The sequence below is a fragment of the Onthophagus taurus genome, chromosome 1, assembly GCF_036711975.1.
Source record: "Onthophagus taurus isolate NC chromosome 1, IU_Otau_3.0, whole genome shotgun sequence".
NCBI lineage: Eukaryota > Metazoa > Arthropoda > Insecta > Coleoptera > Scarabaeidae > Onthophagus > Onthophagus taurus.
In genome coordinates this window covers 20,568,702-20,585,960 of record NC_091966.1, presented here as the reverse complement: position 1 = coordinate 20,585,960, position 17,259 = coordinate 20,568,702, and the positions used below count along the sequence as shown (strand labels likewise).

General features: G+C 31.4%; 2 protein-coding genes and 1 long non-coding RNA gene across 7 annotated transcripts in view; 1 reads left to right on the top strand and 2 right to left on the bottom strand.

Moving 5' to 3' along the window:
• LOC111416513 (Inositol hexakisphosphate kinase) overlaps positions 1–2,003 on the top strand; it is a 35,006-nt gene extending 33,003 nt beyond the window's left edge. For all 4 annotated transcript variants that reach the window (XM_023048568.2, XM_023048561.2, XM_071198377.1 and 1 more), the window contains one exon: positions 57–2,003. In XM_023048568.2, coding sequence (XP_022904336.1) covers positions 57–855 — 799 coding nt within the window. In that variant the 3' untranslated portion in view covers positions 856–2,003. The remainder of the gene's footprint in view (positions 1–56) is intronic.
• An 11,842-nt stretch (positions 2,004–13,845) lies between these two features.
• LOC139430915 (uncharacterized) lies at positions 13,846–14,835 on the bottom strand. Of its 2 annotated transcripts, none has more exons than XR_011641267.1 (3): positions 14,559–14,835; positions 14,278–14,491; positions 13,846–14,129 (listed from the first exon to the last, which is right to left on the bottom strand). It is a non-coding gene; the product is annotated as an uncharacterized lncRNA (long non-coding RNA). The 2 variants fall into 2 exon arrangements; XR_011641268.1 differs by having other exon boundaries at positions 13,846–14,126; positions 14,559–14,834.
• A 1,652-nt stretch (positions 14,836–16,487) lies between these two features.
• Positions 16,488–17,066, bottom strand: LOC111419000 (blocked early in transport 1). The gene has a single exon (XM_023051742.2). The coding sequence runs from the start codon at positions 16,931–16,933 to the stop codon at positions 16,601–16,603; it is 333 nt and encodes a 110-aa protein (XP_022907510.1). The 5' UTR covers positions 16,934–17,066; the 3' UTR covers positions 16,488–16,600.
• Between the last annotated feature and the right edge of the window lie 193 nt (positions 17,067–17,259).

Here is a 17,259-nt window from a genome sequence, read left to right as displayed (position 1 = left end):
TACATACATAGATTAAAAAGTATATATCTAACTGTATTTAATTTTTGTTTTAATAGTTCCTTATTGGTTGTATATGAAGGAAACGGTGGTATACCATACATGGTAGGAAAATCAAAGATCTGTTCAAATAGTCCCGTATTTTGTATAAACGATTATACACAATGCTCAGATACAAGTCGCGATATTCCATGTTGTTACGATGCTGATGCAAGTAATTCATCGTTGGATTTAAGTCACGATGATGTCAGTCAAGATTCTCACCATCGCGGATTTGGCGAGGCTGCGGCAAGAGGAGCAAAATCTGCGACAAATTTTTATCCGATCTCCGAAGAGACGACAATGTATATGGATTCGCCGCCGCGACAAATAACGGTCTCGAGTCCCGTTTCTCTCGATAGTTGGATGATGTACTCAAATAGTAGCAGCGATGAGTACTCATTACCGGGACAATATAACGGGGTTAGTTCAAATGATGATACTTCCGATTTCGAATTAAATTCTCCGGCGAAAACGAAAGCAACACGAAATTGTCAGTTACAATTTGAAGAGTTGGAACTGGAGGATGAAGATGATGAGGAATTAAATACCACCGTTGCACATAAAAGTGTTTCGAAAAGACAAAGGGTGAAAGATACGCATTTAGGCGTGGCGTCCGGAAGTACGAGAAGGTCAAAATCTCCAGCACCTGTTCAAGTGGATTTAAGAATGATCGATTTTGCGCATACGTCGTTTGTTACGAATAACAGTTCGACAGCTCCAAGTTCCACTGTTCATCAAGGTCCCGACGGAGGTTTCTTGACCGGTTTGGATAGCTTAAAGAGACTATTACTCGAAATCATTAATGACGAGGGCTAATTTATTATTTTGTGAATATAAAAATTTACTTTGAAAGAATGGGTATTTTGTTATTTCTTGTTCGTTTCGATGTTTTACTTATTTTTTTATTATTTTTTATTTAAGTTTTGTTTCTATTTTTTTGTTTTGTTTCTTGTTGCTACAACATTAGTGAACATCAAAAATAAATCCCCATTGTGTATACATATAAAAGCTGCCATGTAAATAAAAATTACGAAACAGCATTAGGAGATTGTGAGATAAACGAATAGACAAATATTTTTACTAATTATTGTATACTTGTTAAAAAGAACTATTTATTTAATGAAGAAAAATCGAAAAAAAAGAAAACGTGCTGAATAGGGCAATCTTGTTAATATAATAGTTAAAACTATCATATTTTGCAATATCTATAAATAATTTTTAATTTTAAATTGACAACAGTATTCTTGTATAAATGCGCAAATGATCGATTCGATTCGCCTGAAAGTTGAGTGAATTTAATTTTTTAATTATTACGGCTGGTTATTTTATTTTTTAATTCTGTGATTTTAAGTAATTTTTTTGTACAATCTCTTAGGGAGGCTTTATTTGCTGTACGGAATCAATCAAATTTTACGCAATAATTTTTTAAATAATCTCTACACAAAAAAATCCGAACGAGATTAATCTTATTAATAAATATTTAAACTTAAAAGAAGCAATAAATTTTATGCTTAATAGCGATTGTTGCGTCGGGTTTGAATGACCGTTTAATAATATCATTTTAAAACAAATCGAACCGCATGAATGAGATTTCTAGGCATTCCACGTCTATATAATGTAACACCTATTTTTTTTTCTTTTCAAGCAATATAAAACATTTAATCGAAAAACTATTTACTATTTATGAAAGTTTAAAATCAAAATAAAAAACCTTCAAATTTCGGCAAATAATTAAAATATGAAAAATATTTGCGTGTAAATAAAAAGGCGATTAATTTTTATTGTATGTTGTTTCTTCTCTTTATTCCCAAACAAATGGGACCATCAGTGTTTATGTATGTTAATCTCTTTGACAGTAAATGGGATGTGTTTAGGAATATGTGAATGAATTGTATGCAGTGTTGTTGTGTTCAAAATGTTGTTGAATAAATTAATTTCAAATAATATAAAAATATTATAATGTGTTTTTCTTGTTTCTTTTTTATTCCTCAACATTACTATTCATACTTAAATAGTGTTGTAACAAAAAGTTAATAAATAAAATAGTTTAAAGTTTGTCTAACAAACATTTAGGTGTATCATTATATTACATCCTATAACCTGGTGTCAGGTGAAAAGTAACTTTCAGTGGAATCGGAGGACTGAAAAGAAGATAAAACGACTCCAAAGGAAACGTGGTCAGAAGAAATGTCAGGTTCATCGTAAAATTGAATCCAAAACAGCGACGTGGAATTAAAGATTGAAAAGATAAGTAATTTATATCCTTATTTTTTGTAATCTTATCAGTAGTTACCTAGTTTACCTAGTAGCAAAGTCAAAAAAAAAATATTGAAGGATTAGTGGAGATACTTATTACAAAAACAAACTGAGTGCCTGTGCAAAATCAGGAAAATGCAAAAATTCCTTTACCTGGACCTCTAAATGTTAAAAAAGGTGATATTGCTCAAAATTTCGAGTACTTTGTTAAAATATGGAACAATTATATTATTGCAACTGGTATCGATAAATGGCCAGATAACGATGAAGATAAAAAAGTACATACATTCATTACAGAGCCATGATCAAATACAATGATTTTAATCTCACATCTGAGAATAAAAAGTCTTGTACGAATGTGATATCGACAATATGTAAAAATTTAAGGAACAAGAAAAATGTTATTTATGAACGCGCAATGTTTAATAGCGCAAATCAAAATGAAAACGAACCTTTCGACGAATATTTTTTAAGATTACAATTACTTATAGAAACATGCGAGTTCGGTACTTTTAAAGATGATTTACTCAGGGATCGTATTGTTTTGGGTATAAAAACAGAGATGTCAGGAAGAAATTAATGATAAAACCGGAATTAACATTACAACAGGCTATTGATATCTGTCGAGTTGACGAAATAACATCAGAAAGGATGAAAAATTTAGACAATACCGACAATTTAGTGAATAAACTAATAAAAAAGACGTGATAGAAAAGATTTCGAATTTTGTTGTACTTTTACTGGTTTATTTATATTTTTGTTGTCTACTTTGTTGTCTAGTTTAGACAACAAAAATATAAATAAACCAGTAAAAGTACAACAAAATTCGAAATCTTTTCTATTCTACAGATTCGGAAACTGAAATTAAGAAAATTAAAGATGATTCATGCAAAGGAGGAACAGTAAAAGCTGATTTAAAATTTTTAATTAGTGGTAAACAGAAAAAACTATTATGTGAACTTGATACAGGAGCAAATGTATGTATTATTGGACAAGAATATCTAAATATTATGAATGAACCGAATCTAAATAAATCAAAACATAAGTTGTATTCCTTTGGAGGTAATCAAATTAAAGTTATTGGAGAAAAACTCTAATATGTCTTCATAAAGGAAAAGAATATGCTCTTAATTTTCAAGTGGTTGATGATAAACATGGTCAACTTCTGTCAGCCGATACATGTGTAAAACTGGGTCTTGTAAAATTTTGTAATACAATTACTGTAAATAATTTGGATTCTATAGAAAAATTAGAAAATGAAGCACACATGATTATAGAAAAATACAAAGATGTATTCCAAGGTTATGGAACCCCCTCATTATCCACAAGCAAATGGGAAAGCCGAGGCTACTGCAAAATTGCGAAACGAATAATTAAGAAATCAGAAATGAATAATGAAGATATATGGCTAAATTTACTACATCTCCGGAATGTACCAAACAAAATCGGTACAAGTCCTGTAGAAAGATTGTATAGTAGATCAACTAGAATGTTATTGCCATCGGCAACTAAAAATTATTTACCAGATATAATAAAAGACGTACCGTTAAAAGTAGAAGAAAACAAACAAAAAGTTAAGGATATTATGGATGTAGCAATTACTAATTCGATAAGAGCGCGAAGTTTAAGGATGCGTCTATTCCGTAATCAACTTGAAGACAATGACTCGGAATATGAAGATTTACTTCTTTTTTGTCATGTTAGGTGGCTCAGCCGAGGAAGCTTTTTGGACACACTGTGGACTTTCTGGACAAAATGATGCAAGATCCGTCATATAACATGAGAATCCATCGAGCAAATTACACTATATCTAAACGTCTATCGGACAGATGACAAATTTGAATCAATTGTGAATTCTACAAAGAACATAGCTGAAAGTTTAGATGTGGAACCTACATTTTCAGATGTTCGCAGAAGAAAAAAGAAAAAACAATTTGAATATGAGTCAGATAATGAACCGATCCTTACTAACAAAGACAATTTCAAAATTAATTTCTTTTTTGCCATATTAGATACCACCTTGTCTTCTATCACTGAAAGATTTACTAAAAGAAAATAATGACATATATTTACAATTATTCGCAATATGATTGGCATTTGTCAATATATTGACAAATGCCAATCATCAAGAGGATCACGATATAGACGGTAATATTCTTTTCGAAGAATTACAAGCAATACAAACATTTATTAAAACAGATATGTCACCTCATAATGTAAAGTATATGTAAAAAAGTATATGTACGAAAATAGTTTAAGTGATGTTTTTCCCGATACTACGATAACATGACGCATCTATTTAACATTGCCAGTGTCAGTTGCTTCAGGAGAGAGAAGTTTTTCAAAATTAAAAATTATTTAAAACTATTTACGGTCATCTATGAGTCAAGAGCGCTTAACAGATTTATCCATAATATCTACAGAAAATGATATTATGGATAGTATAGTTTGAATTAGTTAAAAATTTTGCAAGCATAAAAGCAAGACGAGTAAATATTTTATAATAATATGTGTTAATTTATTTTAACATACATTTTATAACTTACTTAATAAAGAATATTTCTTATCAAGGACAGTAGAATCTAAATAGCTACATCCATTGTTGTGACAACCTGCCCGCAAACTACGTCACACCATTTTCCACGACCAGCTGTTGTTATGGTCTATACGTTTGCTGTGTATTTTTAAAGGTTATATCCTACACATATAGTTCATTTTCTTTCTATAATACCTGCCAAATTGTTGTAAAGCTGGCAAAATTAACAGAGAGTTTTGTTTTATCATGTTTTGAAATAAATATGTCACATTGACGTTTCAGCTTTCGTTATTCAAAAAGAAAAGGTGCATAAAAAATGTTGTGGGGTGTTTATTTGTCATTTATTTACCTAGAAAAGGTGTTTTGTTCTATTTAATTACCTTGTAGCACGTTTTTACAACAAATATGTACTTCGTTAAAATTGTATTTATCTATAAATTTATTAGTATTTTAACCTCAACTATTTAGTTACTGAAAATCAGAGCTGAAAATGTTACTAAAAATCAGGAAAACAACACAAATTTTATAAGGGTCCTGGATAATACCAACAGAAACCCTAAAAAATTTACATTAACAAGTATTATAGAAAAAAAACGAACTATATTATATTGATATTATTTTTGAAGTTTTATGTTTTTAGACGTATTAATGTCTATGATATAACCTCTAAAAACACAGACAGTTACCAGGCGTGGCAAATAGTGTGACGTAGAGTGCGGGCAACCAACCCGTAGTGGACTACAAAAATACGATGAATGTAGCAGTCCTGTTAGATTCTACTGTCCTTGATTTCTTATAGGTATATTTTCCTTGTTTAACTTTTGTGGGAGGGGTGGCGTTTTTAAGTTTGCATACAGGCGGCTCATAACCACGCGGCAGTACAAAGAGACTGAGAGCACCTCAAAACACGTCTGTGAAGTTAGTACCTCATTTTTTAGGCTATTTAAAATAAGCAAAAAAATCGATATCGACTTTTTGGGTTGCTAAGTTCACAAAACGAGATCACAAAATTTGCAATAACTATTAAATGAATGCAGGTATCAAAGAATGTTATCAAAATGTCTTTTAGAACTCGTGAGGTGTTATCCAGAACTCCTCTCAGAACTCCCGGAACTTTTCAAAATTTTCACCCCTCCGGAACATTTACGAAATCTCAATGTGAACACTTAAAATCGCGCACAATTTCTTAAATATTAGTTTTACGGCATCGAGCCTTAATCATTTTCGTTAGGTGCTACCCAGAACTCCTATTTCTTAAATGTTAATGTTTAGATTCATTTGATCTGATCCCAGTAAACCATGACAAAAAAGGTAATAAAATACAGACAATAATACAAAAACTATTTACTTTTGTTACAGATTAAATTAATTGATAAAAAATTATACTTTTCATTATCTGTAACGGTATTAATTTGTAACCATTTTTGATGAAATTTGGTATATGCCCATTTCAAACGGAGCTTAATGCAGTGGTGTACTCAGATTTTTTGTAAAAAATTTCCTAATATGATTTCTTTATTTTTTTCATCTAAAACGTGAAATAGTAGGCCTTGGTTTTTTTTAAGAAAAACATGACTCTTTATCCTAAGGTACAGTTTTTTACGCTCTACAATTCAAAAAATAATTATAGAAATCGGATAATATATACAAATTTTACGAGGGCGTTCCGCTTTCAAATGGGTCACACTGTAGATCAAAACAGTGATATTTTAAATTTCGGAAAAAACATTCTTCTTTTAAATGGTAAAAAAATTTCCGAAAATATTTATCAATACAGAACAAAATTATTAGTCTCACTTCCAATATTTATGCGGACAAACTACACAAAAAGTATATTGCAATTAAACACCAACTGTAATGTTGCACATTTAGCAAAACATTTATTTGTAAATAACCCAAGTGCAATATTAATTAAGTACTGTTCACATTGCGCACATGAACACAAACAAAATATTGTTGTGCTCAAGTGAATATAAATAATATACAGGGGCATCCACGAAGACCGTCCATTAGAATTTTACAGGGTTCTGGCCAAAATACAAATTTGAAAATTCAGATTTAAGTATTATCAATTGCGTTCTCTTCGACTAATATATTTTCAAATATCTAACACTTCCGGTTATACCGGAAGTCGCCACCTACTTTATTTTTTTAAATGGAACACCCTGTATATTTTTACATATTTGGATTTGTCTGTTTTCAAGGTTTATTATTGACTTTACTTTTTGCAATTTGATTCGGCCGTTCTCGAGTTATTCGAATTTTTCTAGAAAAATCTGCTCCAGCAGACATTTGTTCAAAAAATCAGAGAACACTTGATTTTTGGGGTATCAATTTAGGATTCGGAACATGCTTAAGCAACATGATGGAGTATGTTTTGGTGCCGAGTATGGCTGTCTAGAACGTTTGGTAACTTTACTATGGCACGTTACCTTTTCGAAACTTGGAAGTACCATAACTTCATTTCTTTAAATGGCACCCCCCATATTTTATTACTTAGTCGTCTTAAACGTCAAAAATATTTCTGACAAAGATTTCAAAGCCTACTAAGATTTTTTCATTAAAATTCATTCCAACTTTTGATCGACAACCCCGTTGTCTAACGGGTAGTGTTTGCTTTATTATTTTTTTTCTCAAAAATTAGTCGTTTTTGGAAAAATTTTAGAGAGACAAAAAAGTTTTGGGATACATACTTTCAAAATTTTTCGCCATTTTTGGAGGGGTGTAGCTCCTTAGGGGAGCCGAAGTCGCCCATAGTTCATATACCAAAGTACCCTTAAAATTCACTAAAGAATCACCCCTTGAAGTTTGTTGCAGTCATTCAGATACACCCTGTATATTAGTTCTTGGGTTTATTTTCATCTAACATTGACAATCTAAACATTAACATTTAAGAAATTTAAGAAATAGGAGTTCTGGGTACCACCTCACGAGTTCTAACGAAAATGATTAAGGCTCGATGCCGTAAAACTAGTATTTAAGAGATTGTGCGCGATTTTAAGTGTTCACATTGAGATTTCGTAAATGTCCCGGAGGGGTGAAAATTTTGAAAAGTTCCAGGAGTTCTGAGTAGCATCACACGAGTTCTAACGAAAATGATTAAGGCTCGATGCCGTAAAACTAATATTTAAGAAATTGTGCGCGATTTTAAGTATTCACATTGAGATTTCGTAAATGTCCCGGAGGGGTAAATATTTTGAAAAGTTTCTGGAGTTCTTATAGGAGTTCTGGATAGCACCTCACGAGTTCTAAAAGATATTTTGATAACATTTTTTGATACCTGCATTCGTTTAATAGTTAAAAAGTCGATATCGATTTTTTGCCTATTTTTGCGGAATTATTATTAAAAATGGTATAGAACTATAGAACTCAATGGAGTGCAATGGGAACTCAAGAGAAATTTGAAGTTTTAAAAAAATTAGGTGCTAACTTCTGTGAAGTCCACAACTCCTCAAAACACCATCACAAAGCCCAATACATAGCCCAATCTCAATCTTATTATCAATATGCAAGAAGAAATTGAAACATTACGATATTAAACTTCTGCGATTAGCCATGCATATTATGTATGCAATATTATTTTCATTCAATATTGGAGCATTTAACAGTGATGATTCCTAATTGCAATAATGTGACAATGATTTGCAACATTTTATGCAATATCTAAATTTCATAAAATGTATAAAACGATTGTAATGTAATTTGTTTAATGTCGTTTTTCACATACTTGTAGGTACTACCATTGATTATACTACTCCAGATTGCTAACCATATGTATAAAATCGGCAACTGTATATGTTGGGTTGCATCACGCACTGTTTATTCTCAAAAAGAGAATAAATGTAGATAAGTGAGATAGAGTCATAATAAGAAAAGAGACGATCAATTAGCCCCGACCTCAAAGGACGTCACCTAAAATAACCATAATGCTCTGATCTCAATGAGAGGTAGTACTTTCATGGAGGCATTGTCGTTAGCGAGGCTTACAAACCCTCCAGCATGCCTATGAAGTGGGTATATCTGCATCATGATTATTTTCCACGTGGAATAATAGGATTGATATGTAGTATGCGCAAGCCGAATGACTCTCATTCTGTCAGCGGAAGGAGTCGATATCAAAGGATATTTTCGGCAAACACTTAAATAATACTATTTTAATATTAAATAATTTTGCACGAATGTTCTATTCATATGTACATATGGTACATATGGTACACTAGCTCAAGATATGGAAGTATTCAATATATTTTCCACAAGGAATAATATTTTTAATATTTTAATAATAATATTTTATTTCTCCATTTTACAAAAAAGCATAGAGTGCGTCATTTTAACAATAATTACATTGTGATATAATACAAATTGAATTCAAATATTAAATTGGAAAAACATGTCAATGGTATACAGCGTGTCCCGTATCTTCCGCATCAGAGCATTATACGGTTGTAGAATACATTATTCTGAAGCGATCTTTCTAATAAATTTTTTTCGAAATGTTTATAATAACCGCACGGGAACTGTTTAACAACGACCAATAACGGACGACTTTGATTCACCGAAAAAGTTTATTTCTCTTTCCGTGACGAATCTATTGGTGAGTACACGTGGGAAACGAGTTATCATCGGCGTAGCGGACCGGCCGAAGGAGGCACCGACTACCTGAGGCTGATTTGCGATCTGCTGATTGGACGAAAAACAGTTCGTTTAAACAGTTCCCGTGCGGTTATTATAAACATTTCGAAAAAATTTTATTAGAAAGATCGCTTCAGAATAATGTATCGTACAATCGTATAATGCTCTGATGCGGAAGATACGGGACACGCTGTATACCATTGACATGTTTTTCCAATTTAATATTTGAATTCAATTTGTATTATATCACAATGTAATTATTGTTAAAATGACGCACTCTATGCTTTTTTGTAAAATGGAGAAATAAAATATTATTATTAAAATATTAAAAATATTATTCCTTGTGGAAAATATATTGAATACTTCCATATCTTGAGCTAGTGTACCATATGTACCATATGTACATATGAATAGAACATTCGTGCAAAATTATTTAATATTAAAATAGTATTATTTAAGTGTTTGCCGAAAATATAATTTGATATCGACTCCTTCCGCTGACAGAATGAGAGTCATTCGGCTTGCGCATACTACATATCAATCCTATTATTCCACGTGGAAAATAATCATGATGCAGATATACCCACTTCATAGGCATGCTGGAGGGTTTGTAAGCCTCGCTAACGACAATGCCTCCATGAAAGTACTACCTCTCATTGAGATCAGAGCATTATGGTTATTTTCCACGTGGAATAATAGAATTGATATATAGTATGCGCAAGCCGAATGACTCTCATTCTATCAGCAGAGGGAGTCCATACCAAAGGATACGTTAGGCATACACTTAAATAATACTATTTTAATATCAAATTATTTTGCATGATTATTCTATTTACATATACATATGGAAAACTAGCAGATTCAGATATGGAAGTGTTCAATATACTTTACACATAATTATTCAGCCAGACGCAAGCTTTCGTTTGAGATATAGAACATTAAAATTGGTCAAACCGTTCTTTAGTTATAGCGAATTTAATCAAAATTATTTTTTTTCTGACTAGGGGCCAGACTTCCAGTCGATAGATACGTGGAGTCATTTAAATGGTAGGTTGGGCAAACACTTAAATAATAGTATTTTAATATCAAATTATTTTGCACGAATATTTTAGTTATACGTATACCGGGTGTCCCTCAAAAGTGGCTCACCCCCATATTTTTCTTTATTATTGGTGATATAAGAAAACCATTTGGAATGCATAGTTAGGTCGCTAAGACGGATTATTACGACATGAAATCATTCTTTTTGTACTTCCGGTTATACCGGATGTGAGTACTAATTTCGCTATTTTTTTAAATCTATAATTTTTTTTTTTCTTCAGTTGGGTTGATAGTATAATTTCACACAACTTTTACTTGAAAAAATTTTCATGATCGCTTATAATTTTTGAAAAAAAAATTATTTTCGTTATTTTATAACGTTTTAGTACCTTCGGAAAATGTATTACAACTTTTGACGCATAGTAGCTAGGGTAATAGTATAAACTACGTTATGTCCCTCTTGATTTGCTATTTCTCGAGCAGTGATTACTGCTATGCTTTAATCAGTGGTTCTTTTTTAATAATGGTGTAAATTAACAGTTGTATTAAATTAGTTTTAAAAGAAAAACCCGATCAAACAATTAAGTTTAATTCAATTATTTTTTATTTTTTTCTTTATTTTTTGTTCTTTTACACTAAATGTTCTGTAGCTGATAGTAACTTACAATGTCCATTATACAGGGTGGGCAAATTTGGGTGTTATTATAGGCTAGCTCAGAAACTATAAGAGATACGAAAAAAGTAGGTGCCATGTCCCGGTCTCTTTTTTCGAGACTAACCCCATCCCGCAAATACCAAACCTGTATCTTCTTTCAAATTTAGTAACACCATAATCTACGATAGTTTGTATTTAAAAAACACAACTTTGTGTTGTATCTCAAAAATCATCAAATATTTTTAAAATTTTTCAACGGCAGTATATTCTACTTAAAAAAGTGTCTTAAAAACGTATCAACCCCATTTCTCTAATTTCAAAAATAAACGAAATATGAGCATTTTTTGAAATCACGAAAATTTGACTTTTTGGCTATAACTTAAAAACAAAAGAAGATAGAGGTTTGGTGTTTGCAGGATTGGGTTAGTATCGAAAAAAGAGACCGGGACATGGCACCTACTTTTTTTGTATCTCTTATAGTTTCTGAGATAGCCTATAATAACACCCAAATTTGCCCACCCTGTACATTATAATTTGGATTGTTTACTTTATTTTGGTTAAAACCTCTCAGATCACCTGACCTCACACCTTTAGATTCTTTTTATGGGGCAAAATCAAAAATGAGCTGTATAATACACCAGTATGGTCTCGTGAGGTATTGGAAAATAAATCGAGTTACAAAATTGTATTACCTAAATATCTCCGCAGGAATAACGTCGAGTCGTTAGATCGACAATAAGCAAGATACAATTATGTCAAAATCGAGGCGGGAGCATTTTGAAAATTTAGAAAATTATTTTTTTTGAACTTACAATTGAATTAAATTTAATTGTTGGATAGCGTTTTTCTTTTAAAACTAATTTAATACAACTGTTAATTTACATCATTATTAAAAAAGAGCCACTAACTAAAGCATAGCACTGCTCGAGGAATAGCAAATCAAGAGGGACATAACGTAGTTTGTACTATTAACCTAGCTACTATGCGTCAAAAGTTGTAATACATTTTCCGAAGGTACTAAAACGTTAAAAAATAACGAAAATAATTTTTTTTTTCAAAAATTATAAGCGATCGTGAAAATTTTTTCAAGTAAAAGTTATGTGAAATTATACTGTCTACCCAACTGAAGAAAAAAAATTATAGATTTAAAAAAATAGCGAAATTAGTACCCACATCCGGTGTAACCGGAAATACAAAAAGAATGGTTTCATGTCGTAATAATCCGTTTAAGCGACCTAACTATACATTCCAAATGGTTTTCTTATATCACCAATAATAAAGAAAAATATGGGGGTGAGCCACTTTTGAGGGACACCCGGTATATGCAATTTTTAGTATAATTCCTCGTGGAAAATATATTGAATAATTCTATATCTTGAGCCAGTGTACCATATGTACATATAAATAGAAAATTCGTGCAAAATTACTTAATATTAAAATAGTATTATTTAAGTGTTTGATGAACCTATCCTTTGATATCGACTCCTTCCGCTGACAGAATGAGAGTCATTCGGCTTGGGCATACAGCATATCAATCCTATTATTCCACGTGGAAAATAACCATGATGCAACTATACCCACTTCATAGGCATGCTGGAGGGTTTGGAAGCCTCGCTAACGACAATGCCTCCATGAAAGTACTAACTCTCATTGAGATCAGAGCATCATGGTTATTTTCCACGTGGAATAATAGTATTGATATGTAGTATGCGCAAGCTGAATGTCTCTCATTCTATCAGCGGAGGAGTCCATATCAAAGGATAGGTTAGGCAAACACTTAAATAATACTATTTTAATATCAAATTATTTTGCATGATTATTCTATTTACATATACATATGGAAAACTAGCAGCTTCAGATATGGAAGTGTTCAATATGCTTTACACATAATTATTCAGCCAGACGCAAGCTTTCGTTTGAGATATAGAACATTGAAATCGGTCAAACCGTTCTTTAGTTATAGCGAATTTAATCAAAATTATTTTTTTTCTAACTAGGGTGAACTAGGGGCCAGACTTCCAGTCGGTAGATACGTGGAGTCATTTAAATGGTAGGTTAGGCAAACACTTAAATAATAGTATTTTAATATCAAATTATTTTGCACGAATATTTTAGTTATACGTATATATGCAATTTTTATTATAATTCCTCGTGGAAAATATATTGAATAATTCTATATCTTGAGCCGGTGTACCATATGTACATAAAAATAGAAAATTCGTGCAAAATAATTGAATATTAAAATAGTATTATTTAAGTGTTTGCCGAACCTATCCTTTGATATCGACTCCTTCCACTGACAGAATGAGAGTCATTCAGCTTGGGCATACAGCATATCAATCCTATTATTCCACGTGGAAAATAACCATGATGCAAATATACCCACTTCATAGGCATGCTGGAGGGTTTGTAAGCCTCGCTAACGACAATGCCTCCATGAAAGTACTAACTCTCATTGAGATCAGAGCATCATGGTTATTTTCCACGTGGAATAATAGGATTGATATGTAGTATGCGCAAGCCGAATGACTCTTATTCTATCAGCTGAGGGAGTCCATATCAAAGGATAGGTTAGGCAAACACTTAAATAATACTATTTTAATATCAAATTATTTTGCATGATTATTCTATGTATATGTATATATGGAAAACTAGCAGCTTCAGATATGGAAATAGCCAACGTTCCACATTGGAACACCAGACTCATCCGCGAGTCCATCGAAATAGAGAAGAACGGTACCTTCAACAAGAGAGACGACGCCCTGCACTTGTCAGCCACTTGGAAAACGGTCCTACACCGTCCCCGATCCGGAGCAGCCTTACTGGGATTTTGGGGAGACCATAGAGTTTGGAGCACCTGCTTGATTTTTCCCGAGGGATTAAGGTTTTCTTGATCTCGGAACCTATTGGAGATGCCTCTATTATCGATTTGGTGGTTTTTTTCCAGGTAAGTTGTATGGTTTTTTGCTGCTAAAAAAATTAAAAGTCGTATAAACGATGAAAATATTTTATTTCGGTGCTATCTTCGAAGATTTCGAACGATTATCGTTCTTCTTCAGGCAGGACTAAGGAACATTCAGATATAACAAAAACACAGATAAAAAATATATATAATTACCGTCGGTGTAGGAGCATCGAGAGTGAAGAGAGTATTGTTTCAGAGTATTTCTTCAAAAAGATTCCGTTTACGAAAAATTCAAATGTAAAAAAACTTGAAAAGTAAATTGAAAAATCCAAAAAATGAAAATCCCGTTTTTCTATTCATCGTAAATCTCGTTTTTCAGTGTTTAAAAATAAATGTTAAAAATTAACGACAAAACAAATTACCAAACCTGTAGAGAAAGAACCATAATAACTAAATATAAGAAAACAAAAAAGAAAGAAAATTTTTAAACTTACAATTAACACGTTAAAATTTCCTTTAAAATTAAGTAACTTGAGTCAACATGATGAGGGATGAAATTGGACTGAAGGTCATAAGGAACGTTCGCCAGATGATAAAGGTGAAAGAGTGAGGGAAAACGAGTGGGAATAAGAACGTCAACATAAAATCTTTAAATACTAAATTAATTCTTCGCATCATTAAAAATCTGAAACATAAAATTAAAATAGAAAATCGTATTGTTACCATGGGAGACAAAAATGCAGGCCTCGTTGAGTTGAATAAAGAGTCATACATAAAAAAGACATAAACTTTTTTCAAAGAAAATAACATTTTAAAAATTAAGAATAATTTTATCTTTGTTTGTTTATTTATTTATTTATCTTTATTTCTCTAGCTCGACCTCTAGCTCTTCCAGGGATGTGTTCTTCTTCCGAAAGGTTTTCTTCTTAGAAGAAACAACATATGCTTGTATAAAGCTAGATCTACACGATACGCGAACTGGTTCGCCACTTCATTGAAGTATCTCCAGCCAAGTACCCCTACCTCAAGTACCTCTATCACTACCTCAAGTATCTCTATCTGAAGTACCTCTACCTCAAGTACTACAATAAATGTTTCAATATTTTATTTAGGATGGACTTTAAATGGAAATCCTCTACTCTCCGCTCAAGCTCGACCTTTTAATATATTTTGTTTCCGTGCCTTTTAACCCCTCGTCTAATTACTATATTATTTCAAAATATTAATAAAAGATAAAGCTTGTTTACAATTAAAGACCAATAATTTTAGGTTTAATAACTAGTTTTAAATAATAATTATAGATATTTAAAGCAAATAAACTAAAATAAACTCCGCCTGCGACATTAAGCCCGCCTGTACCAACTTTTTCCGTAGAAACTGGTGGAAACAACCTGTCAGTTATCTCGGGATTTCTCCAAGTACTTAACTTAAAACCAGATAGAACAACTCTTAAAATTGTTCAAAGTATTGAAAAAATTTCTCTAAAAATTAATATTATTTTCTAATGAAAATAAACTGGTAGAAACAACCGGTTTTTACGGAAAACGTATAATGTTTTCATACAATAAAATTTTATTTATTAATTAAAAAAGAAATACTAAACAATTTTTATTATTAGTACAAGAAAATATAAGAGGGGGAATATAAATCAAAAATAGTGCTGCCATCTCTTAATCATATCCATTATTATTATAACAAATCCAAAAATAACACTTTACGCGTTACCAATTTTTACGTAGCGGTTAGCAGTCTGGTATAAAATAGGCAATGATACAAGACATTCTAATCGATCCATAAAACCTGATAAAACTATCGAAATTATCGACGAACCAATCGATAAACAAAAGGTGCAGTTCCTCATTAATGTAGGAACAGTAAAAGAAATAACAACTTCAATGGAACTATTAGGAAGTAAAGTAAATAAAGACAACAGAAAAATAATAACTGCTCGAATTCCAAAAGACAACAACGAAAAATTGATATTGGATCTTATGAAAGAATACATGGCGTCAAATGAAAAGTATTATTTGTACTTTAGTAGTATCCCTTTACAGAGATTTCTGCAGTGTTTACGCGAAATACTTTAATGACAACGGTCCAACACTAATCAGATGTATGAAGCGTGTAACTGTTGTAAGCGATAAAGGCGAACAAATAGAACACGTAGAAAATCACCACGTTGGAAAATCAAATCATAGAGGTATAGAAGAAACATTGGCATATTTAAAAAGAAGATATTGGTGGAACAACATGAGAGAAACAGTCACAAATTACATTAAGCAATGTGAAATTTGTAATCGTGCTAAAATAGTCAAAAAATAATAAAAATATAAAATAGTCAATGGTACTACCTAAAATGATACAATGGTTGAGTAAAACAAAGTTAAAATTTAAGAAATAAATATAAATTACATTTCAAAATATAAATTATATTATTTTTTATTATATTTATAAATAGGTACATAATAATATTTACAAGTAAAAGAATCCAAGAAACTTACGGTTAAATCAATGTCTATTAAAAAAATTTATTTTTTTACCTAAACTTAAGTATTATGTACAATACAAAAAATACAAAAATAGCAAATAGAAACAAATAGAGAATATAATAGTTATGTGAGCCCTTCGATAACCTCAACACACGATTCATAGTATTTCCAAGAAACCCACCGGTACGATCCATATCATCATCAACTTCCCTTAATAGTTTATCTTGGTATCTCACTTCATTGCCAATATCTATGGAAAGACTCTTGAGTATATGAATTTTATCTTTTAATTCGTCGGCCATCCGATCGTTTTCTTCCTCGACTTCATTAGGATTTTGAGAAAGGGGCTCATAGTAATTACCAGCGTGAGCCCTGCGCATTTTTCTGCTATCTCCAATCGTTACAAAATTTCCACACAATGATCAACTCAATAAATTCACTTGCAATTTAGGTTAATATCCTTATTGTTTGGAAATCGACGTGTCCAATGTGTTTCGTATTAAACGTCAAACTGACAGTTATTTACAGATTTCTTACTTATCTAAGTGTGTACGAGTTTTACATTGAGTGGTGGTGCCATCTATGGGATTTAAGAAGTAAGATACAAATATTAATATTTTTGATTTATTTTATCTAATTTTATTAGAAATTTTTTTAAATAAATAATAATCTTATTATTTGAAAATTTTATAATTATTTAGTGTAT

Coding starts and splice junctions, on each gene's coding strand:
- LOC111419000 (XM_023051742.2), bottom strand. CDS start 16,933: ATGCGCAGGGCTCACGCTGGTAATTACTATGAGCCCCTTTCTCAAAAT.